The sequence below is a fragment of the Trachypithecus francoisi genome, unplaced genomic scaffold (assembly GCF_009764315.1).
Source record: "Trachypithecus francoisi isolate TF-2019V2 unplaced genomic scaffold, Tfra_2.0 Lachesis_group5, whole genome shotgun sequence".
Classification (NCBI taxonomy): Eukaryota; Metazoa; Chordata; class Mammalia; order Primates; family Cercopithecidae; genus Trachypithecus; species Trachypithecus francoisi.
In genome coordinates, this window is record NW_022681470.1 from 100,513,288 (window position 1) to 100,538,476 (window position 25,189).

Below are 25,189 nucleotides of genomic sequence, written 5' to 3' on the forward strand. Positions count from 1 at the left end.
GGAAAATGCAGGTACCACCTTCCTTAGAAGACCATGGTCCTGGCTGTGAGTCCAACAGCCAGGGTTCCCCACATCAAAGCCCAGGACTGAGACTTCTCATGAGGTCTCCATAGCACTCTAGGTGTTGATGGCCTCAAGTCAGCAGAAATGATGCTGGGTGAGGATACTCAGCCAAGACTGAGACACACCCAAGTGTGAAAAGCCACGATTTAGAGTCTTCCCTCCATGACTCCTTCTCTGTTGGTTCTTGGTCTCCTACCCTCCCCAGTATCATCAGTCATGCTGTGATGGGACTGCACCCTTTTCACAATTCCCTTATTCCTTGAAGCTGAAGCTGAATTGGATTTGGTGGCTAGGAGAAAAAAGATCCTATGGTTTTTCTGAAGTCACATTTGACAAGCTCTAGATCAATGTATTTTTTCCAGATCTTGATGTTGTGCAGTGCAAAAAGGAGAAGGAGGTACACTATTTGTCTGGATAAAGAATCTCACTTCTCAGTCTCTCTTCCTGGGTCCTTTCTTTTTGAAGGCATGAACTGGCTGAAGGTGCTTCCTGCTCCCAGAGCCACTCTGTTCTGTGACCTTTCATGTCTCCTTAATCCATACAGCCTTTCCCTCTATAAAGTAATCATTCTGGTAGAGGAGAAGAAAACTAGATATAGGGGGAAAGAAAGCAATAAAACCATTAGGAATAGGTAATTTATTATTATGCAACTAGCAAGCTGGGGTCAAAGGGCTTTCCCAAAAAAGTTGTGTTTCTCTATATTACAAGTGCCAAAACAGAGCAAAACATCCAGGAGAACCACATTGAAACTCAGAAAAGAGACAATTTTTGAGGCCCACCAGATCCTGATTCCATTTTGAAATATTCGATTGCAGTAGTTCTGGGTAAATATTAGCTGGTTGCTAAAGACAGGATCTGAGGCTGGGCCAATTGTTAAGGCACCAGCTGTCTTGAGGAGGAAGATGAGGACTGTGAATGAAGGACGGCAGACTTGCTTCTAGGAAAATAATATCTGATAAGGATGGTCAAGGAAGATACATGTCATCACTTTAAAACTAACTTTACCAAAACAACTAGTTCTCTAGTAATCATTGAAATAACTGTTCTAGAAGTAGTACGCTTTAATTCTCTTTCACGATATCATAAATACTTTCAATATTGTTAGTACTTATTGCTGCTATTGTTTTCAGGGTACTAAAACTCTTTACATACTGCTCGAATTGTGCAAGCACATAAAAGCTGGCTTCTCTGCTAAGTTTTTATAGTGATTTAAATATCTTGAAGACCATCACTGAGTGAATTTCAGTCAAATATCTAAGTAAAAAGATGGAGTTTCCGTGTGATTATAGCACTTGGGTGTCAATTCTGCTTTATCTAGTAATTTTGGGACTCAGTAAAATAGTTCAAAATATGCTAACTTATATAGCAAGGAGGTCACTAGAGGAAAACACTAGTCTAACTAAAGTAGATCATGACTTCATGGTTAAAATAAATGTCATACTGCCTTTTAATAATACATCAAACAAGTTCAGGAATAAAATAGTTCACTTATTTGTTTGCTTAACTATTCATTAAAATGAACAGTGTGAAGTTCTTAGAATTACGCCTTGTTCCACAGACCTGAAGGATCTCTAGAGAAGTCATGTGACTCAATGTTACCAAATTAACAATTGCTCAATTAATTCTCCCCTTCATGTATCTTTTAATTTATCTGCTAGCATCCAGAAATGCTTGGATGTGTTGATCTTGTTGGGTATTCATATTTGATATACACAAGTTAGAAAGCGCTTCTTACTTTGTCTCACTGAAGAGTGGGAGAGTAAAGACTGTGGCAAGAAGAAACTTGGCCTTGGATTAAGTAGTGACACCAGAAAATGAACACATTTTCCCTCTTGGTTTGGGAGAACACACAATTAAGATCACAAAAGGATACATGTAAGTTGGGATGCCTCTTGCAGCCAGATGTTTCCGAATAAGTCGCTCAGTACCATACCAGTTAAAACCTTTCGTGGCATGTCCAATACGTGGAAGATGAACACTTGCTATTATGAAGAGAAGAACAGATGTCTTCACTCATCAAAAATTGATTGATGGGTATAAAATGTACATGGGAGAAAATAATTATTGACTATCTCACTCAAAGCACATAATTATAATGTCAAAAATATTCTGCGGGAAGAATTGTAATAAGAAAAATTAAATTATTCTGTTGAACACAAGGACCCACAAGTTCTAGAAATACATACAATGGAAATAGATTACGATTGGTGGAGGCAAAATTAAAATAAGCAAAGATTCTCTAACAAGCCAATCAATTCAATAAGCTCTGAGACACACTAGGTTTGGAAACAAAACTAAATTCAATTTTTGTTGAAGAACTGTTACTGGGAACTGTGATTAAATAAACGGCATTTACCAACTACGTATGACCAAGTTGCTTCATGTCTAGTCCTCTGCCTCCTCATCTGTAAAATCATGATAAAAATACCCAGGGAATGGAGACGGCCTATAGAGATAACCAACATTAAAAGTGTTTTGGAAAGGACGGCTATATGACTACAAGATGGTGGGGTGATCACTTCTGTGGTTTGCCTTTGCCATGCATATTAAGTGGGGTCTTGAAAAGTCCTATCAAAAGTCATATCACATGCCTAGAAACAAATTCATCTACTCTTGAGCACAGGTGAAAGAGCTTACCTTTCTTCTTCTTTGCTGCTAAAAATATCTTCTTCAGGCCCTCTTCTAGTGCTGCCATCTTAATGCCAGACAGGACATTGGAGCGATCACGATGCTGAGCCACAATCAAGGCCAACTGTAAAGAACCTCCATCAGATGACCAACCCGACATGAGACAGCCATACCATCAACCAAGTGACTGCCCATGGAGGCAGCACAGCCCTTGATGGGTCACTGGGCCTTGGCTCTGTCTCTTTCAGATGCTGTGTCTGAACAGCAATGTCCTAACTGTGTGTGTGACTTCACATGCCATCGTAATTCTCACTTAGTGGTCACTTTATACAGGCGTTTCTTCTTCTTTTTAAAGTATGTTAAAACCAGAGAATGAGTCCAAAACATATACTTTCCAAAAGTTCTCAAGGGTAAAAAAAAAAAAAAAAAAGAATTTTTCTGAATTGTAGGCATGGAAAAGATCTTAGAGGCTCCTGTATCCCAGCCCTTTGATGCCTGAGTCAGCTCCACAACCCCCAGGACAAGCAGTCATTCCATCTCTGTTTGAACAATTCCCATGAGGACAAAATGCCAAGTATCTCTCAACCATCCTAACCTAAGTGGGCAGAGCTGGAGAGTGTCAAGGGAGCTTCCGGGATAACATCATCACAGTCGTATCATAGACATGGTGCTCTACTCACTGTAAACAGTTTTCCTGAATCACTGGATTCTGAGTTTCTCATGAACAGACACTTTACTTTTCTCCTTTTTTAGCATTTTAGAAGTTACTGAAGGAATGACTCTACAGGCACCACTTTGCTGTTAGTCACTGTGTAGTTTGGATGTTTGTCCCCCTCCAAATCTCATGTTGGGATGTAATTCCCAGTGTTGGAGGTGGGGCCAAGTGGGAGGTATTGGATCATAGGGTGGATCCCTCATGGATGGCCTAGTGCCATACCCTTGGTGATGAGTTCCTGCTCTGGTAGTTCACATGAGATCTAGTTATTTAAAGCAGTGTGGCACCTTCTCCCACTCTCTCTTGATCCTGCTCTTGCCATGTGTAATACACTAGCTCCCCCTTTGCCTTCAACCATGACTCTGAGCTTCCTGAAGCCTCCACCAGGAGCAGATGTCAGTACCACGCTTCCTGTACGGCATCAGAACCATGAGCAAATAAATCTCTTTTCTTTATAAATTACCCAGTCTCAGGGAATTCTTTTATCACAATGCAAAAACAGCCTAACACAGTCACACAGACAGCAACCTCAAGAGGATGAGTCTCTCTTTTGGCCTGGTTTTGAAATTTCTTCTTAATTCTGGCTTAAAATTTGAATGTGAATTCAGGCCTTGGAGAAAGCCAGTTAGGTGGGGTAAATCAAACTCACTACAGGCATCCCAAGATGCCTAAGATGCAAAAGGATTCTGAGGTGGGCACAGAATACATGTATTAGTTCCTCTCCCCTGCTTTATTATGGCTGACTAGAAAACATAATCCTTCACAGAAATTTTCACATAATAAGAAATGAAACCCTCAGAGTTCTGAGTCATGCCTTCTTACTCATGCAGTAAATGTTTATGGAGCATTTCTTACGAGCTAGTACTATGTAGGGTACTGAGGATAAAAACACAAATAGAAACCCTGTACTTAGTTGGGGTCTACTGTCTGGACAGTGCTCCGGGGACGGATGGATGGAAGCCTGGGGACACGGGAAGTGCAGTGAAGTCTACAGCCCAATCTGCTTGTTATGGGCTGAACTGTGTCCCCACCAAATTCATACATTTGAAGCCCTAACCTGTGGTACCTCATGTTGACTGTATTTAGAGACAGGGTCTTTAAAGGGGCAGTGAAGTTAAAACAAGGGTTTAGGGTGGCGCCTGATCCATTGTGAGTGCTATCCTTATAAGAAAGGAAATCTGGACACACAGACACCAGGGCTGTGCATGCACAGCAAGACAACCACCATCTGCAAGCCAAGGAGAGAATCCTTGGGAGAAACCAAACCTGCCGACACCTTGATCTTGGACTTTCAGCCTCCAGAATTGTGAGGAAATACATTTCTGCTGGTTAAGCTACCTAGTCTGTGGCTTTTTGTTATGGCAGCCCTAACAAACTAATACACTAGTAGAGAGGCCAATGGGGGCAGGGGACACTTCAAGAGAAGTTGATGTGAGTCCACTTTTAGTTCTGAAAAGAGATGGGTTTTACTTACCAAATCTTGCCCTTTGTTTCTTGATTCTTTATCATCAACAGGAAATAAAAGGACACCTCCCAAACTCAAGTCTGAGGTAAAACAGAAAGGAGAAACATAAAGAACACCAAGTTCACTAAGGAATGAATCCTTCTTGTATCTCGCCTTCATCAAATTCAGTTGAGTTTCAGGACCCACCTTCCTACATAGCCCTTTCTCACTTTCCTGGCCTCAGTCAACCTCTTAGCTGGGTACTCCCCTGCTTCACTCCTGAATTTTTATGATCTCCTAATTTAATGCTCCTCAAACGTTAACAACAAAGTACCCCTATAGACATCAGAAAGTGAATACAAAACCCAGAGGTAGCTGGGGGGCTTTGGGGAGGGAGCATTATGAGCTTGAAACTCCTTTGGTAGTTTTGTGCTTGTCTTAAATCATTCAAATTATTACATTCTACTTTATCTGTATCTGTTTGTATATTTTCCTACTCCATCCAAATCAAATAAAACTGATAGTGAAGAAAAATGCGCTAATTTAATTCTATGGCTTTACATAAGCTGATGTGAAAGCAGTTAGAATCAAAATAGAGATACTTGTGTTAAAAACTCTAACAAATATGGCTGGGCACAGTGACTCACGACTATAATCCCAGTGCTCTGGGAGGCTGAGGTGGGAGGACTGCTGGAAGCCAGGGGTTCCAGACTAACCTGGGCAACAAGGCAAGACCCAGTCTCTACAAAAAATAAGAAAAAATTAGTTAGGTTTGGTGTTGTGAACCTGTAGTCTTAGCTACCTAGGAGGCTGAGGCGGGAGGATCGCCTGAGCCTGGGAGGTGGAAATTGCAGTGAGCCAAGATTGTGCCACTGCACTCCAGACAGTGAGACTCCATCTCAAAAACAAAACAAAACAAAACCTTTGTTTTTTACAGACACTGTCTATTGGTTAGGTTGATACCAGTTTGAACGTTTTGTTCAGTCATTCTAAAATACTGGTTGTGCTACGCCATCCTTTTGATCAAATACCCCAAAAACGACCAGCCACTACCCATTCAATTAGATAAGGTTCTGCTCAGAATGGCATCTCCCTGGACAAATCATATGAGGTCTTCAGGCCCAAGCCTCCAGTGAAAACAAAACTCTCCTCTATTCTTCTGCCTCAACCCTCCACTCTGGCCCACCTGGCCTGTACGCCATCCTCCACACAAAGGAACGGGGTAACTGCCGGGGTCCTTCAATATCCACACACGAGGAATAGTAGGTGTGGTAATGAGCAGTTGGGAACCCTCTTGCCATTTCACTCCACCTACTCAAATTCGACCCACCTTTCCAGGCCCAGGACCTCCATGAAGCCTTCCCTGGGAATTCTAGTCTACAGTTTCATCTACTTTGCTGCACCCTGCTTCAATCCTTCTTCAGAGAAAACTGCACACTCCCATCTCCATTTCCTTACTGAGCACTCAGGCCTTAAGTCCGAGCTTCCCGCTCTCCTCAAAGTGCTCCAAGGTGAGCAACCTTGGGTCAAATCCATGGCCTTTTCCCAATTCATCCTCACTTCAGTGTCTGACACCATGAACTTCTTTGCCTTCTTGACATACTTTCCTCCCTTGTACCTCAAAATACTACACAAGGTTCCCTAATTTTCTGACAATTCATTCTGTCAGAAATTCCATCTTCTTGTCCTAAGTGGAGGTGTTTTCCAGGTCTGTTCTCTGCCTCTCATTTCTCCACCCTCTCTCCCACATGGTTTCAAACACAGACTCTAAACAGGGACTCCTCAATCTGCACCACCAGGTCTGACCTTTCCTGGGTTTTGTTTTGCCAGCTGCCCAATCAGCATCTAGATCTAGATTGACTATTTCAACACACATTAAACCCTTCTTTCAGGAACTTATTTTACTAGAAAAAGTAGTCATACTAAGTTCTTATATCCCTTTCCACCATAGAGAACTGGGCAGAATTAGGGAAAAACAATCTCTAAGGAATCTGGGGGGCCCTTCTCTATCAGACAAGGTCCTTCAATCTCCAGAAAATAACCACAACAATAATTTTATTCCTCTTGCCACTTTATTTCCGGATGTAAAAGGAGGTGCCTTTTTCCCTTCTCCATGCCAAGGGACAATATTGTTCAGGCTTCTAAGTTCCCCTGGCACCAAACAGCTTTATTTCTGTCTCCAGGGAGTGTTATACCCCAGGTTGTGCTGACCTCGTAAAACATCTTCATTCCCCTCAGCACCAAACCAAAGCTCTTGTCAGTATTTTAATGGTATGTCTGATTTCTCTCCCACAGGTCTTCTTCTTGAGACAGTCTTGCTCAGTGACCCAGGCTGGAGTGCAATGGCATATCTCAGCTCATTGCAACCTCCACCGCCCAGGTTCAAGTGATTCTTTTGCCTCAGCCTCCTCCTGAGTAGCCGGGATTACAGGCATGTGCCACCACGCCTGGCTAATTCTGTATTTTTTTTGTAAAGACAGGGTTTTGCCATGTTGGAGAGGCTGGTTTTGAATTCCTTGCCTCATCTCAGCCTTCCAAAGGGCTGAGATTACAGGTGTGAGCCACCACACCCAGCTTCCCATAGATCTTTGATGTTTCCATGACATATTCCTTCATCTTTATTCCAATACTTTTTTTTATGAGACAGGGTCTCACTCTCACTCAGGCTGTAGTACAGTGGTGCAATCACAGCTCACTGCAACCTCAATCTCTTAGGCTCAAGTGATCCTCCCACCTTGGCCTCCCAAGTAGCTGCAACTACAGGCGTGCACCACCACATCCAGCCAATTTTAAAATTTTTGGTAGAGACAGGATCTCACTATGTTGCCCAAGCTGGTCTCAAACTCCTGGCCTCAAACAATCCTCCTGCCTCAGCCTCCCAAAGTCTGGGATTACAGGCATGGGCCACTGCGTCCGGCCCATTCCAATATTTTAACATGTATGTAGGGATGGACATTTTTCAGAATACACACATTCATTATGCTCACTACCGCTCCATGAAGTAGGCAGAACAAGTATTATTCACAAATCACAGATGAGGAAACAGGTACAGAAAAGGTAAGGGAATGACTTGAAGTCACAGAACAAGTAGCTAATTTATGACAGAATTCAGTTCCCAATCAGTTATTCTGATTCCTTATCTAGTGCTATGTAACCCTCACGATACAGTCTTAGGTGTCCTCTCCTCTCTTACTCCTCCCGTAACCTTTCCCTCTGCTTTGCTTCTTACCTTTCATTTTCCCAGCCATCTCATATATTTTTCTTGGCTCAGCAGATCGTTTTTCCAGAGCTGTAAATAAACCACCTCTGCCCCAGTGGCCAGAGTCATCTGATTGAAGAAAGAGAAGATTTTCATCTATAGGAGGTAAAGTCCAGTCCCCAATTTAGAACAACAAAGGCACACAAAAGGGACTTGTGGAAGAATGATTTTTCAAAGGGAAGAAACAAAATATCTTATCTCCTTGGAATATCACAGGTTGGACTTCCCAAATATGTTTATGCTTTCTGGAAGATATAGCTGGGGCCATTATAATAGGAAAGCATCTCAAAAATTAGTGTTCTCAATGAGCAAAATCTCTGTGGTGCATCTGTGATTCCTGGGAGATGACTGCGGAAGGACAGAGAGTAGATGGAACATTACAGAGAGAGTAGAAGCAATGGTTATGCAACAGCACACAGGCAAGGTTATAAAACAGCACACAGGCAAGGTTAAATGATTTATTCAAGCTGGTACTAACAAAGCTGCTTAGTATCTTAGCATTTATAGGCGTTCATTCACACTACAAACGTTGGGTAGCATGTATTACATGTAAGGCATTGTTCTAGGCACCAGAGTCACAGCAGCGAACAAGAAAAAACCCCTGCTTCCATGAAGTGTATTTTTAATGCAATGCAACAGTCAAATAGTAGGTAATATGTCAGGTGGGACAGGTGTGATAAAGGAAAATATGGGAGAAGGGACAGAGAATAACAGAGGGAGGATGGGGCCTGTTTTATATGAGGTAATCACACAAGACCTCTCTGAGAAACAGACATTTGAACAACATTTGATGTGGTTATTTGGGAAGAAACGGTTTTAGGCAGATGAAGTAAAAAGCCCAAAAGTCAAGCAAGGGAACAAGCTTGAAGTTTTGCTTTTTCTCAAAGGATTTGTTTGTCTTGTCAATGCTGCTTCACTTCACCCTCTTAAAAACCTTGTGCAGAGGATAAGGCAGATACTGTCCCATTCTATGGATAAGGAAGTTGAAGTTGAGAGACTGGGTAACTAAACCAGGTAAACGAGAGAGCCAAGAGTGAAATGATTCTGGAATGTCTCCTGACTTTAAAATTCACACTTTTTTGACCGCGCAATACTACACTGGGACCACCACCCCCGGGTCCAGGTTCTGCCCCATCCTCCCCAGCTCTTGGCACCATAAGGATTGAGGCCCCCATCCTCAGCCCATACCACTTCTCGTACCTACGCAGTGCACGATGAGAGCATCCTCGGCCCCAGCCTGAGGGTGGGTGACATCACCACTAACGTACTTGAGGGAGGTAGCATCTGGGTCTTGGTAATCCAGCTCAGCGGAGCTCTCATCTTCCCCATTCTCAAGGTCCTCTGGCTCGCTCTCCTCAGAGGGTAGGCAGAAGGACTGGTAATGGTTGGATTCCCACCAGGCCATCCTTTAGCAGGCCAGAAAGAAAAGGAAATTAACCCAGACAATCACAATTTCCCTTGGAGCACATTTTATACTGCTGTTCACAAACAATATCTGCCAAGTAGAAATGCAATTAGAAACTCACTCTGATTGAAGTTTTCTACCTATTTGTAAATAAACAAGTCTTACTGATTAGGCTAACTGCTTCCCGACTACAGTTCAATAATGAGCACTCACTGAATGTTCCTGTTTTTAAGAACATGACTAAAAGAGACTGTTCAAGTAAACTACTCGTTGTCAGACAGCTACAATAAAATCTTAAAATTTTCTGGTTTTGGCCAGGCATAGTAGCTCATGCCTATAATCCCAGCACTTTGGAGGTCAAGGCAGAAAGATAGGTTGGGCCCAGGATCTTGAGACCAGCCTGGGCAACACAGTGAAACTCTGTCTCTACAAATAATAAAAAAAAATTAGCCAGGCATGGTGGCACACACCTGTGTTCCCAGCTACTAGGGAGGTTATAGTGGGGAGATCACTGAGCATGGGAGGCTGAGGCTGCAATGAGCTGTGACGGTACCACTGTACTCCAGCCTGGGTGACAGAGCAAGAACCCATCTCAAAAAAAAAATTTTCTGGTTTCAATGTAATGCATCTTCCCTGCCTTACGCACTGAGACTTTTCACTTACATAGAGGAAATGTTTTTTAAAAGTATTCTGTTACCAATAGGAACCGGCTTAAAAGACATTTTCTGTATTTTTAAAGTGATGTTCAGCTGTAGTCTCACTATACAATAGTGACTCCTTCAACTGTGGTCCCCAGCTTGGTTAACGCAGACATACTTTTTCTTATGTTCAGCCTCTTCCTTTTGCCTCTTCTTCTCCTCTATCAGTCTCCTTCTCTTGGCAGCAGCTTCTTGTCTTTTCTTCTGTCTGTCCTCCAGCTCTTCTGGGCTCAGAACCTGCTTCCTTTTGTTAGATCCCTCCACAAGGCCTGGGATGAGAACCTAGAGGAGGAACAAGATCCATCACCAGGGTCAAGAAGATTTCTCCCCAAGTTTCATTATCTCTAACGCACACTGTACATTAGCAACATGCTTAATATTCCACAGAACACTGCATCTCCACCCACCCTGCATGGTGGGAACTGGAGGCAAAGCACTTGGAGGCACTGTTCATACTGCACACTTCACAGGCGCAGTGGTCAGGATACCATGCTGTAAACTCAGCCATAGCATTGGCATGGTTGAAACAGTCATTTTGATTCATTTCATTAGGAATAAGGTACTTCAGAAAAGTAACTTTTTTCCTCGACTAAAAGCATACCCTGCAGGATGCCACTTCACTCATTTTTAATGGAAATCTTTCTGCAATGTATTATATAGTTTTTTAAGACTATATTTCAACATCATGATTATCTTAGTGATAGCTAGCATTTAATGAACACATATTAACTGCCAAACACTGTGAACACTACATGTATCATTTATGATTGCCATCCTCTTATTGCCATAGGGTCATCATTACCAACAGCAGGATATGGTATTTTGGTATAATATAGGGATGCCTTTGGGGTGACTTAGATGGACAAGGCTGCTTTCCCCTGCATTAAATTGTACAATATATTCTCTCCTTTGTAATGTTTTTTATGCTGACTTTCTGACATAGTTTTTATACTAGGGTATAGTTATTATATTAACATTTCAACAAACACATACTTATTTCTTGACAAATCATCCTAAGAGAACAAAATGACGCCAGCATCATTTTTGTGTTTGTTTTGTTTTTTTCGAATGAGAGTTTGGAAGAACAACTTTTAAATAAATTAACAGTTCTTACACTGCCTTTATTTCGGAGTGATCGGCCCTCTTGACTAGTTTTCTCCAAAAGGGTTTTCTGAAGGTTTATCAGTTGTTCAAATGATTTTCTGTCTTCCTTACTGGGCTCTTTAGAATAATCTTTACCTTCAAATAAGTACATATGATTTTCTAACAACATAAAACACAAAGAGAGAAATGTTAGATACCAAGGAAAAATAGATTAATGCTATTCAAAACAATAACTAGAGTGGACAAGAGAACAGCCTATATTCTAAATGGGCTAAGTCTGGATGAAGCTTATTTCATTTCCCATCCCACTGATACTGAAGAATGTGGGCTCTACATGGGGATCCCATGTGTTTACTTTTCCAAGGGGAAAGCATGGCTTAAAGCCCTTTCGTTCATCCCTAGATGGTTTGTGAATCTCTGCTGGATTCCTCCATTCATTGCTCATTCATTCATTCCCAACTATTCCTCAGCACAAGTCTCACTGACATTAAGATCATCTAATAAAATCTATACTTTTTTATTCCAAACAGACTTTTAATATTCAACTCAGCAAATCTATGAGAGAATGAAGAATCACAAGAATAATCCCTTGGATTTACAATATTCTTTACAGATCTCAGCAAGCATCTTCATCATGATCCTCACCACAATCCTGGTATAACTAATCCTACTTTTGAAAGGAAAACTTTCTGCTCAGGCAGAAATTAAGGGACTCTGTAATTCTCACTAGAAGAGGCGGGATCTTCTGATTCTAAGGCCAGTGTGCTCTTTTCAGTATATAACTGTGTCTCTAGAAGAGTGGAGAGATAGGCTAGCAAATAATAATTGTGGTAATAACAATAACAGTGAAGACAATAGTGTCATCTTGAATAGTACTTCATGCTGTCAGATCAGTTTCACAACTATTATCGTGTCTGATTGTTTCAACTGTGTAAAAGAGTAAAGCAGGCATTCATAGGACCATTTTACAGATGAGAACACAAAGGCTCAATGAGGTGGAGTGATCTGCCAAGATCATGAATCAAGTGATTAAGAAAAGTTAGGACCAGCCAAGACTAGCAACCACAGATAGGTAAGATAAATGATTCAATAGGGAAGCATCTTTAGTAGCACATGTTACCAAATAACGTATTTTCACAACATTTGTGAAATCCGCTATAAGTATGTTTTCCCTAGAGAGTATGAAAGCAAAACATTTTCATTCTCAAGAGATCAATTGCTTCACACTTGTACCCAGATCTAACCAGCTGTAATTCTAATTGGCATTTGCTAATTAAATCAGCAGGGGGCTTTCAATGAGGCACTCTATCAACAAGCAGAAAAAAATAGAGCTGAGAAGTGTCAAACATGATCAACATATGTAGCTTCATACTGCATGTGAGTCTCAACTTCCAAACGTGCTTTTTTAAAAAAAACCCTGGCATTCAAGATAAAGCAACCCTGTTTTTTATTTAATTCTGACTGGGGCCACGTTAATTACCAGTCTTTCCTATCCACTTACATTCTTAGTAATCATGCTCCCTATCTTCATTCTGCCATCACAAGCCTAGACACGCATCTCTGTTCTACCAGGAGAATCATTTACCACAGAGCAGACCCATACCCATTCATCAAAGAGAAAATTCCAAAGTTTAATACAACTGGGGATTTTTCCTGGCAGTTGGACTGTCTAAAAAAAGTAAAATTATTTTAGGCAGTTGGATTGACTGAGAAATATAATTATCTTTCTGGAAAAGAGTGTAACTTTATTTTGTTCTAGTAAACGTTAGGAAAATAAGCTGAAATTATCCAGATCAGTACAGAACTGAGTGTAAGTGTTGCTATTTAATATAATCAATTATAACTTAAAAATATGATCACATGCATCTATTTCTTCTCTCACTTGAAACCACCAAGTGACAGTTAAAGGAATTTTTAAAAGATATATGAGGCAATGGTGGATGAAAAAGTTCAATAACCTTTTGGAAAATGCAAAGTAGCTGGAGGGATAATGACAGATTAAGAAGAGCCATGGAAACAAAACACAGGTGCCTAGCCAAGGGCTCATTAGGAGTCTAGAGACCCTCTCAATCCCCGAAGAGCTTAGGACTTATAAGCACAGAGTACTGCAAAGGGGGGAACTGAGAGAAGATGTGCACCCCAGGGAGCAGGAGTGCCATGAGCCCTTGACTCACCCTGCCTTTTCAGTTTGAGCAACCAGATGAACTCCATTCTCACCTCTCCCAGGGAAAATACTAGAGGATTGGTCTCAGGAGAAAATGGGCTGCCCAGTGAAAAGATGTCAAATATGGATCAGGGAAGGTGCCCTCCACGTAAAAGCTGACTCGCCAACCAGGAATAAGGCCCCAGGGCCCATGCACCTGCCCATGCCAGAGCAGCCATCAGCTTTGTGGCACTTCATCAGCACATGTGATCAGACAGCCAGGGAATACCAGACGGTTGGGGAAACTATCGATGAGAACAAGAGACCCCCAAACAAGTTTTCTTTTTTAGAAAAAGAGGTACCATGGTGACTATAGCTAATGATGACATATTGTATTCTTGAGAAATACTAGGAGAGTGGATGTTAAGTGTTCTCACCACAAATGTATAACCATACGAAGTGATGTATGTTCATTAACTAGATTTAACGATTCCACAATGTACATGTGCTTCAAGAAATCATGTTGTACATGATAAATACAATTTTATCTGCAAATTTCAATGAATAAATAAACAAATATATATATGTGGGTTTTTTTTAAAAAAAGGAGAAGTAAAACTCAATGCAGCGGGAAGAAAAATATTTTTTAAAAAGATATAATAAATATCCTCCCTGGAATACATATTAAAAAGCCATAATAAATGTCCCCAGAGAAGACAGTATGTCCTTGAAATGAGAACAGAGTACAATTAAAACAATAAGCAGAGAACAAGAAAGAGTTCTTGAAGAATACGAACAAGATATTTTTATAAATAATTTTAAAGTAAAACATAAAAAAAGTCAAAAAGCAGTTTCCTGTAAAACAATGCCAGCTACCCAAATTCCAACTTTTCCACCTATCCTACAAAAACTATACAGATCAACAAGGAGAACAAAGCCGCCCCAATCCATGCCTACTACACTAGGAGTCAGAAAATACTACACACTTCAACTTATGGAAGTAAGAGAAATGAACCCCCAAAACTAGCTGAGCCAGCTCCAAAGCCCACACTAGAGTAGACAGTCAGGCAGAGACTATGCAGAGGAGAGGGCAGGGGGGTTCTGGAAAGGTCAGAGATAAAATTTACCCGCAAAAGAGGGTCACATTCCAAGTGGCAAGATGATGAGGATAGGTCTAAGACCTGGTGGATCAGAGAAGTGGCTACTAAGAAACTGAACAGAAGGGAAGGTATGAAAACACATGCAGCCAGGAATTTGGGAACGCATTGCTTCTGGCAGGGAGAGAGAGACAACTTAGAAGTGGGGAGACATCCTTTGACAAGTTTGTGGTAAAACGAAAGAGAAAGCAAGTGATGGAAATTCAAAAGAGAAACAAAAGAGAACTGCAAAACCAGAAATCATGCCACTACCACTACCCAACATGAAAAGGAGCTACCATCTAGTAAAGAAACAGCACTACTCTCTATTATTGAAAGAAAGCACTGGTGAATTAAGAAGCCTAGTAAGATTCCCAAACCTCTCACCCCAGTCCATACTGAATCTCTGCTGCAGCTGGTCCAGAAAAATAAGTCATTTCAAAATAACTACAAGATGCCAGGGAATGCCTTTACAAAGTTACCATGTGAAAAATTACTTCAAGTCAGAAATTTAAATACTCAGAATAGAAAAGAAGAAAATGACAAATGCTGACCAAATTCAGAAATGAAAATTTAAGAGAAAGGCAACCATCTCCTACATCTCATGGCGTATTGTGGAAATTAAATGGAGAAAGCACATGACAAAGTCCACACTGTTGATGAACACAAAGTAAATGCTCAGTGTTAGCTGCAATGTAACAAACAAGTAATTCTCCTGTTTAGAAGAGGAATGACTATGTGCAGAGCATCATACCAAGGATGGTAGAGGCTTTACTAATAAACAAAGGAGAAGATGCTTGCAACCAAGGGAGGAGAGCAACAAATTCAAAGCCTTAAGATTGATACTATCATAAACATTAATACTATGATTTTGGTTCACAGTTCAGCTACAAGGGTAGAGCTACACAAATTTCCAGTTAGTCTGGGTACAGTTCTTGCATCAAGCAAGTCTTAAACAGTGTTGACAATAGGGTAGGGTAGAAAAAAGATGTCCCAGAGAGCAGCATCCAAAACTTTCCATGGGGACGTGAGCTCTAGCTTGGGGTGGTTGTGCCATTTGCTCTGCTCTAACCTCCGACTTACTTCCTTCCTCTTGCTCTCTTATCCCTCCTTCTGCTGCAGGCAAGGCATCAGAGACCCACTGGCCATCTTTTGTTTCTCCTAGGATGGACTCCAGGTCTATTTCATCCATGGTACTCCCCTCAGAGGCAAGCAGTTTATCCAAACCGAATTTGAGTATCTCACTCAACTTGAATAGAGGAAACAAAAAAGTCCAGTAAGTTCTCATGAAAAGAAACATTAGGATATCAGTGATTGGCTAAGTGGATTAACGACACCAGGCACAGTCCTTCTCTAATGAACAGGCAGCGTTTCTGCTGTCCCCATCATAGATGGTAGCAGCCAGGGACATTTCATAGTTGGAGGATGGGTAAGCAGAGAGGTGATGAATGATTATCAGAGGTACTTTGACAATTCTGCATAAAAACAAAAAAATATATATAAGCCTCCAATTTTTTTGAAGAATAACAGTAATTTCCTGCATTTTCTACAGCACCTCTCACTGATTCTTTTTCATAAGCATTCCCAGCAGCCACTTGAGGTCAGAGACCCTGTTCGCTACTTTCCGACCTCTCCACTGCCAGACTCCTTAGAAAGGGAAGGTTACACTGGGAACTTTACCTCTACCATGAACTGACTCCTTTTCTTTGGCAATTTGTTTTCCTAATGCAGTGGTCTATGGAAAACACCTTGGCAAAGACCAGTAACAACTTCTGACCACCAGACTCGAAGGCCTTTTCTCTGTTTGAATTTTTCTGCATGTTCCTCTGGCATTGCACTATCCTGCTTCTCTTCTCTCGTCCCTCTCTGGAGTACTGTCAGCCTATTGCCTATGGCTATAGGAACCACACAGAAAGCATAGATCATTTTTCCTGGCTTTCACTTGCTACTTCCAACTTTGCACCTCCCTAAGTACTAACTCTGAGATCCTGACCCAAGGTGGATTCCAACCTTGGGCGCTTGTTCTCATCTTGCCCTTTTAGACTGGGTTAATTATCTCTAGATCGTCTATTTTGTGAGTAACTTGGAAATCTTAAGGTATTCTGTAATAGCTTGAAAAAACAATAGACAGCTCACTTAAGTATGAATGTACCTAGATGTATTTATATTTACCCTCCATATACATAACCAGGATGACTGGCTTTGGCAGCTGGTACCAAGAATAGTAGGAAGTCAACTATTTATGGTAAGAATTAGTCCATACTGGGACTCTCCCTTCAACTCCCTTGTACTTATGCTCACCTCCTGGCTCTCCCTTATTATTGCTCACTTGTAATGTGTCTTAGTCATTAAGGAAATTACATGTGTTTTTATGAGAAGCTGTATATTACAGTAATTAAGGGCGTGTGCTCGGAGGTTAGAGAGTGCTTGGATAGGAATCCTAAATCTGAATAACCTTGGGCAAATTACTTAAGATGGGGATAAAGATAGTGTCTATCTCATCCTGCTATTATTCTTATTTACTGAAACAACTGGAAAAGAGCACTTCAGATAACACTCAGCACACAGCATCCAATAAGTGTTCACTATACCTGCATCTGCCTGCCTGTTTCTACGGTGTCCTCCCTGCAGGATAAAAAACCTGTTTCCTTCTTTCAGGACTTCAGAACTCCACACCTACTGCTTAGATTTACCAAATCAGAACCACATCTTTTATTTTTGGTTTTCTGGTATTTAAAAAAAAAAAATTCCGCCAGGCACAGTGGCTCATGCCTGTAATCCCAGCACTTTCAGAGGCCAAGGCGGACGGATCACGAGGTCAGGAGATCAAGACCATTCTGGCCACCATGGTGAAACCCCGTCTCTACTAAAAATGCAAAAATTAGCTAGGTGTGGTGGTGCATGCCTGTAGTCCCAGCTACTCAGGAGGCTGAGGCAGAATTGCTTGAACCTGGGAGGCGGAGGTTGCAGTGAGCTGACATCGCGCCACTGTACTCCAGCCTGGAGACAGAGCAAGACTCCATTGCAAAAGAAAAAAAAAATCCCCTGCTTTCCTTCTGTGCAAGGGCATCAGGTTATTACCTTTGCTTTTGGCAACCACAAAGAACTCATAGCATCTGCTTGGGGAAGCGATAAATCAGACATTAGAGTCAGAAAGTAACTTTCCGATAACTATGAGCTGGGCAGTAAGTCCAATAGAGTCCCTCTCAGCCAACAGTCCATGTTCCCACTAGTATGTGGCCCCATGGGGTGGAAGTATGTCTACACCTTTCACAGTGATGTGTCCAGCAGCCCACATCACAAGATACCCCGCAGTGGACCCCTGGAGCTCCCTCCATTGGGAGAGTGCAAACAACCTAAGACATCCTTCCTCCTCTAACAAGAGAATGTGGGCCTTCTGAGGCTCTGTCATTTATCCCTTCACCATGCCCAGCAGTGCCCTTCTCTCTCTTAAGGTTCTATGAAGAACTGTTCTGTGGAAAACTGCATTTAAGGGTATCTACAGCATACCTCTACCTCTCTCTCAAGCTTTCATCTCACATTTGCAATTGTCTCTTAGACAATGTGAAAACAAAACGTACAGCCTGCCCTATCACCATTATGGTTAATTAAGCATGCATGTGACATGGAGTCAGCAACAAAAGGAAAGTCAGAAAAAGAAAAAAGTCACACTTACCCCCTAAGATAAACAAAGAACAAACAAATAAATAAAACCCAGGGTTACTCTTTCTAGTTCTAGTCCCAAAATTAATAAAACCTTGAGCCTTTCCTGTAATTACTGACTACCTAATAAAAACAACAGGATCCCTGACTTTTGCAACACTGATATGTAGAGATATGCATTGGCCTTTGCAGATATGGTAACCATGTGAGAAAACTGCTGCTTTTAAACCCATGCTCAGACTAATTACAAACTTAGTAACTGCTTCTAATATTGTGTAATTTTTTTTTTTTTTTTGAGACGGAGTCTCGCTCTGTCCCCGGGCTGGAGTGCAGTGGCCAGATCTCAGCTCACTGCAAGCTCCGCCTCCCGGTTTACGCCATTCTCCTGCCTCAGCCTCCGGAGTAGCTGGGACTACAGGCGCCAGCCACCTCGCCCGGCTAGTTTTTTTGTATTTTTTTAGTAGAGACGGGTTTCACCGTGTTAGCCAGGATGGTCTCGATCTCCTGACCTCGTGATCCGCCAGTCTCGGCCTCCCAAAGTGCTGGGATTACAGCTTGAGCCACCGCGCCCGGCCTGTGTAATTTTTTTCTCTCTTAAACACTTATATTTTTTGATAGTCTAGTCCTTTCCAAGCCTAGTCTATCTTGCAAACTTTTGCAAATAAAATTCTTTCCTTTTGTCTGAGTCTGCCTCTAACCATAGTTTATGTTTATATTGTATTGTTACTGCACACTCTGACTAAAGCCTAAATTATCTTTATCTTCCTAAAACTCTGCCCTACCTCCTATTTTCCTTTCTACTCTCCTCATCATAGGGGCTTAAAACCTCACAGACATCTTTGAGTTTTCTATCTGCCTACTGTTGAGACCCACCTCTAAACAGTAGCCAACTCCTGTCCTTCCTTCTTTTGCAATGTTTCTCACACCAGACTCTCCCACTGATGCTGCCCTTGACAGACATTTATTACTCCCTTCATACCTGCATCTTTCTAGTATCCTGGGAGTTGGTTTCTTTGCATCCAGCCCCTCATCCTTAGGGCAAAAACAAAGGATCCAGGAAATATTATGAGTTCTAATTTTAACCCAAGGGTTGCTACAGAATAACTCTAAGTCCTCTTCCAAAAGAGAGCTCTAAAATTTTCCAATCCAGTGTCTGTCTCCCATCCAGTATTCCCTTCTTCAAGCAAATTACCTCTAGTTCTTTCACCCATTTTTTTATATGGCACAATTTTGAATTCCTGATCTCATTCGCCCTCTTGTGAATATGAAGTAATGGAAGTCACTGATCAAAGGGTCTGGGATTAAGAAGGAAGTACAGAATTAATTGTTATTGACTATGCTGAGTTCTTTATTTTAACTAATTCTCTTAATAGCCCTCTGATGTAACCCGTGGTGTCTTTATTCTTAGAAATGCAAAAAGAGGCCAGGCGCGGTGGCTCAAGCCTGTAATCCCAGCACTTTGGGAGGCCGAGGCGGGTGGATTACGAGGTCAGGAGATCGAGACCCTCCTGGCTAACACGGTGAAATCCCGTCTCTACTAAAAATACAAAAAACTAGCCGGGCGCGGTGGCGGGCGCCTGTAGTCCCAGCTACTCGGGAGGCTGAGGCTGGAGAATGGCGGGAACCCGGGAGGCGGAGCTTGCAGTGAGCCGAGATTACGCCACTGCACTCCAGCCTGGGCGACAGAGCGAGACTCCGTCTCAAAAAAAAAAAAGAAATGCAAAAAGAGTAGATCTAAGAGGCTAAGAAAGCTGCTCAAACACAAACAGCCAAGAAGTGATGAGGCTTGGATCTGAATTCTTAGTTCCTACAGACCCTGCACACAGCCAGCACTGTGGCAGGTGTGAGGGAGGCCAAGGAACAAATATGTAGCTGGGGAGAGTGGCTGATGCGTGCTGGTTGTTTTCATTTACATTCTTCTCTACAAAGGGTACTGGCATATTCCAAAGTGAAGAACAATATATCATATCATACCTGGAGGTCAGCATCAGCAGAGGGTTTCTGGGCTCCCAGAGTAAAATGGCCTCCTTCTATGATCATGTTGGTGAGCTGCAGTTTGGAGGCTGCTTTCCTATACACTATTTCTTCCACAGTGTCTCGGCCAATCAGTCGAATAACTTTAACAGACCTGGACATAATTCAAACGAGGGTAGTGTGCTATAAAGGTCTGCAAAGCTGGGCAAAAGTATGCAAGGTAAATACATCTAAAAGCAAACAAAACCAAATACGATATTCAGAGTACAATGAAAGGGAGATTGGTTCATTTGGACCTGAGCACTTGTTAGAGGAACTTGCCTGAAATTCTCTCTGAACCATTTCAAGAGAGTCCAGGAAAGAATGATGGGGTAACCATGAATGGGATTCCTTATGTGTGGCCAAGGAAAATCTCTGGAAGATCAAATTATCCTCAAAGGGTAACATCTATTTTTTATTTTTTAGCTTAGCTCCATAGCCCCATAACCCCATTTTTTAACTGAGTTAGACCTAACTCAAGAAGGATGAGTTAAATGACTTCTAAAGTTTCCTTCTAATCCTTTCACGGTTTGATTTTGCTCTTTCCCATAAAGTCAGTCCGGACTGATAATGTGACCCACCCAATACTACCCTAGGAGTCAATAGCACAGACGGGCTAAAACCTGTCGCCAGGACTATATTCTTCACCTTTCTCACAACCCGGAACTGCTGCTGGGCAAGCCAAGGAAGCAGAAAAAAAATCACTTACTTGTTTTGGCCAATTCGATGAGCCCTGGCAGCTGCTTGCAAGTCATTCTGAGGATTAAAGTCACTGTCAACAAAAATCACAGTATCTGCCGCTGTTAAGTTCATGCCAACTCCACCTGAAAACAATGCAAAAAGGAACGTAATCAGCAGCACACAGACGAGGACCTAGAAAATAAGCATAAGACTAGAATGGGTCAGACTGATAAACTGAAATCAGTCAAAACAATTGGCTTCATCCTCCAAATGGACCCACACCCCCAACTCCAGAGCCCTGTTCTAGCAGTGAGAAGTGCTACCTGACCTCTTATTGCCTGAAGGGAAAATTTTTATGACTGAATGAAACAGAATGAGCGGAGCAGGGGCAAGTGGCAAAAGTGGATACTTAAATCAGTGCCATGGAGCCACTTTATCTCTTCTGCTTAAAAACCTTGATTAGGTTTTGATTAGAGTAGTCTGAGGAAAAGGACACATGCTCTTCCAGAAAACAGATCTAAATATGAGAATCTGCAGTGTGCACTGTCAAGAGAAGAGCACCAAATGTCTCTTGCAAGTTACAACTAGGAAGAAAGATCTCTGATAAAAAGTTAGTGAGAAGAGGGGATGATATTATCCTCAGGAGCAGAGTGGGAAACCACCTCCCTCTGATTAGGGAAAACTCCAGTGAGTCTTTTTTGTACTTGTTTCCACATTAATCAAAGAGAAAGTAACAAAACCAACAGCAAGACAAGAACACTCCATGGAACAACTTGCTGGTCTTTCTTCAGTGCTGCAGGAAGAGAGCTGAGGAGGTACCTTGAGTTACAGGAATTAATTAAGAGAACCATGAAGGTAAATTGCAGCCTTCTCTTTGATTAATGTGAAAACAAGTACAAAACAGACTCCCTCTTGCCAGGGTCGTTAGAGCTTGTTGCTGAAACAAGCAAGTCTGAAAGGGCTTGTTCCATGAACCTGAATTAAGGACTAACTTTTGAGAAGGACTACTGACCATAAGCTGGATCTCCAGACAAATCAGGGAGGAATATTCTAATTAAAGTCTTCATATCAAGTTGAAGTTGGAACAAGGAGGTAATCATGACCGATTACTGAGAGATGCTAAATTATACCTAATAATAATGATAATGTCACTTATGCTATGCTTACTACTTGCCAGGCATTATTCTAAGCACTCTCTCTATATTAACTCCTTTAACCCTCACAACAACTCTTTCGGGAAGTTGAGTAGTTGCTACGATTATCCCCACTTTATAGATGTTGAAAGGGAGGGTAAGGGACTTCTCTGAAGTTGCAAGGCTAGAAGGTGAAAGAGCCAGGATTCATTCCCTTGCAGTCTGGGTCCAGAGCCCATGCTTTTATCCACTGTACTGTAATACTTTTCAAGCGCTTATTTCATTTTAAAATGTGTTCCATAAAATTATCTTCTTGAATTCATGTTGTCTAAGTGCAGCTCTTCTTCACTGAGGGGTGAGATTTTTATAAATAAGCTACACCCACATCCATGAATAGGAACATACACATGAGCTATCACTGCCATCTGGTGGCAATATGATTCAATCACAGAAATACTTGAAAGTTGGAAGGAAACCTGTTAAATAAATGAAAATACTGCAAAACTACAGCAAAACTGTGATAGCAAACACGACAGTCAGTGTTTGGAAAAGGCTAATATCCAGGACAGCTTCAGCCCCCAGAAGATCTACTCTGAGTCCTCCAAGGAGATTAACTGAAAAGCAGAGATGTCTTTTTTCCTAATTTTAGACATTTCAGACATAATGCTGCTCTCTGAAGATGATGAAATCATTAAAGCATAAATAAAACTGTCTTCCTGACAGTGATGATGCACTGCCTGATTCTTTCAGTTTCTCCTGAGACTAACCCCGAGGCAACTGATCACATAAGAAAATGGCTGAGATTCTGTGTGCAGTCTATGATCTTGGAAGACTGAGGCCAAATGAGTATGTTATTAATTTTATTAGCGAGATAAACACAGGTGAAATAATCTCCTTATAACCAAAAATTGTATCTAACACTTATTTCACATACCCTTATAGTACTAGGCATTTATAAAGCTTTGTAAATAAGACTGAACTCTCTTTTTAGAAAAATATCAATCTGTCTTTAATAGTGGACACACATCCCTTTCATGTTACTGCATGTACTCCATCCAGATTTATGTCTACAAAACTAAGATAATGAAACTAGGATCCTATGAGTTCAAAACTAAGGTCAGCTTACTCCAGGACATGAGAATAATTTCTTATTTTATTTTTAAGATACAGTCTCATTCTGTCACCCACGCTGGAGTGCAGTGGTGCAGTCTTGGCTCGCTGCAACCTCCACCTCCTGAATTCCAATGATTCTCTTGCCTCAGCCTCCCTAGTGGTTGGGATTACAGGCACACACCACCACATCCAGCTAAGTTTTGTATTTTTTTTTAGTAGAGACGGGGTTTCACCTTGTTGGCCAGGCTGGTCTCAAACTCCCGACTTCCAGTGATCCACCCACCTCGGCCTCCCAAAGTGCTGGGATTACAGGCGTGGGCCACTGCGCTGGCCTCTTTTTTCTTTTCTCAGACACCACAATGACTTAGAGAATCATTTCATCTCCAAGAGCTGATTTCAAATTATGTAACATATTATGAAAGCACTCTGTAACTGGTAAAGCATTACAAATGTCATAATATTCATGATTTAAGTCATACATGGACAATGTCATAAATAATTCTAAAACGTTGGTAGTTTCAACATAATCACATTTTTAAACAACTAGATTTTTGTTAAGCTTTTCAACACTATTCCAGAGGAATAGTCCAGAGGAAGGACAACTAGCAGATAAATTCACGGTTGGGAAGAAGAGCTACTTCCACTGAATGTAAATGAAACATTCCACAAAATTACAGAAACCTTTCAGGACATTCCCAGGTCAATGGTCAAAGCAGATTAAAATTACTTTCCAATAACCCCAGGTTTCAGCCTTGCTTCTTTGATGAGATGACAGTTTGGACAGGGTGGATAGAAAAGAGCACCATGCTTGAAGTCCAGTACCTTGTTTTACATTCAATAATAACCTCACCTTTCAGAGAATTAAGGAAAAAAGTGTACTAACAGTTGGGATATAATACTACTCTATTATCCCTCATTTGTCTGTTTCCATCAATGCCTTTGCAGCCTACCTGCCCTAGTACTCAGGAGAAAAACGAAAATGGGCTGCTGTCCAAAGTTCTTAATGGCCAAGTGTCTCTCTTCTCCTCTCACAGAACCATCCACACGCTCATAGCTGTAGCCTTTACAGAGAGAAAGAAAAACAGAAATCTTAACCCTTTTCAAGTAGTCTTTGGGGAATAAAAAATTAAGCCCAAAACCAAAGGCCAATTTTGTCCCTTTGCATATACAGGCACGACCCTACTTTAAGCAAATCCCATGGGAAAAATTTAAACTAACAGGGACAATTACCATTTTACAAAAGAACTCACCATAACATACTCCTCTGGATTTTTTAAGTACATGCAGTTGAAGTCGTTGGCACTTACGGAATTAATACTCAGTTTTGACTATTCTCAAGCAACCCTGAGCATCTATCCTGTATGGCAGTTGCAATTTTGCTGAGACGTAATTCTTATGCAAACAGAAGACAAGCGCTTGGAGGCAAGTGAGTGAGCCCTTCTAACGGCCCAGCAATCTGCCTTTCAAAGAGACTTTAGAGTTTACCACCTGTCACCGTGCATCCATGTGTGGAAGGGGAGCTACAAGCTCAGGCCGTCTTTGCATCTGGGGGCCCCTCAATAGCCAGTGGCATATGCCAAAGGCATTTCTGCAAGTGTCCGCTGGACCAGACTCAAGATACTGCGGAACTCAAGACACCCGGTCTGAACTACTTTTCTAAATTGTAAGGTCTGGAGCTGATACTTATTCAACACTGGGCTCAAGATCAACTCATATTAGAGGCTTTTCTCATCATCTCACACAAATCTTATTACATATTAAACAGACTTCCCAGGTAATAACCAACATTCTTTATTGTCTATATAGAAAAAGTTGCTCTTACTTTTCCCTTGGCTTATCTGGTATCTCTATAATTTCAATATTCGCCTTTTCACTGATCATGAATAAGTGCCCAACTGTTGAGGTGAATGTTACAAAAGACTAAAAGCTCTAGTCACCGAAACTGTATCATACATTTTCAAAAACACAACATTTCCACAACATTTGCTCTA

General features: G+C 41.5%; 1 protein-coding gene across 11 annotated transcripts in view; it reads right to left on the bottom strand.

The window, feature by feature from the left end:
• Positions 1 to 684: 684 nt before the first annotated feature.
• The window catches only part of CHD1L (chromodomain helicase DNA binding protein 1 like), a 55,730-nt gene continuing 31,225 nt past the window's right edge, over positions 685 to 25,189 (bottom strand). For 8 of the 11 annotated variants that reach the window (XM_033197864.1, XM_033197866.1, XM_033197867.1 and 5 more), the window contains 12 exons: positions 24,149 to 24,259; positions 20,981 to 21,095; positions 20,233 to 20,386; positions 15,679 to 15,844; positions 11,327 to 11,475; positions 10,331 to 10,494; positions 9,310 to 9,515; positions 8,080 to 8,178; positions 4,881 to 4,951; positions 2,701 to 2,815; positions 1,937 to 2,045; positions 685 to 1,015 (listed from right to left, as the gene is read on the bottom strand). In XM_033197864.1, coding sequence (XP_033053755.1) covers positions 937 to 1,015; positions 1,937 to 2,045; positions 2,701 to 2,815; positions 4,881 to 4,951; positions 8,080 to 8,178; positions 9,310 to 9,515; positions 10,331 to 10,494; positions 11,327 to 11,475; positions 15,679 to 15,844; positions 20,233 to 20,386; positions 20,981 to 21,095; positions 24,149 to 24,259 — 1,538 coding nt within the window. In that variant the 3' untranslated portion in view covers positions 685 to 936. Of the gene's footprint in view, positions 1,016 to 1,936; positions 2,046 to 2,700; positions 3,095 to 4,880; positions 4,952 to 8,079; positions 8,179 to 9,309; positions 9,516 to 10,330; positions 10,495 to 11,326; positions 11,476 to 15,678; positions 15,845 to 20,232; positions 20,387 to 20,980; positions 21,096 to 24,148; positions 24,260 to 25,189 lie in introns of those variants that run through there. The other 3 variants (XM_033197865.1, XR_004434013.1, XR_004434012.1) reach the window with 3 other exon arrangements.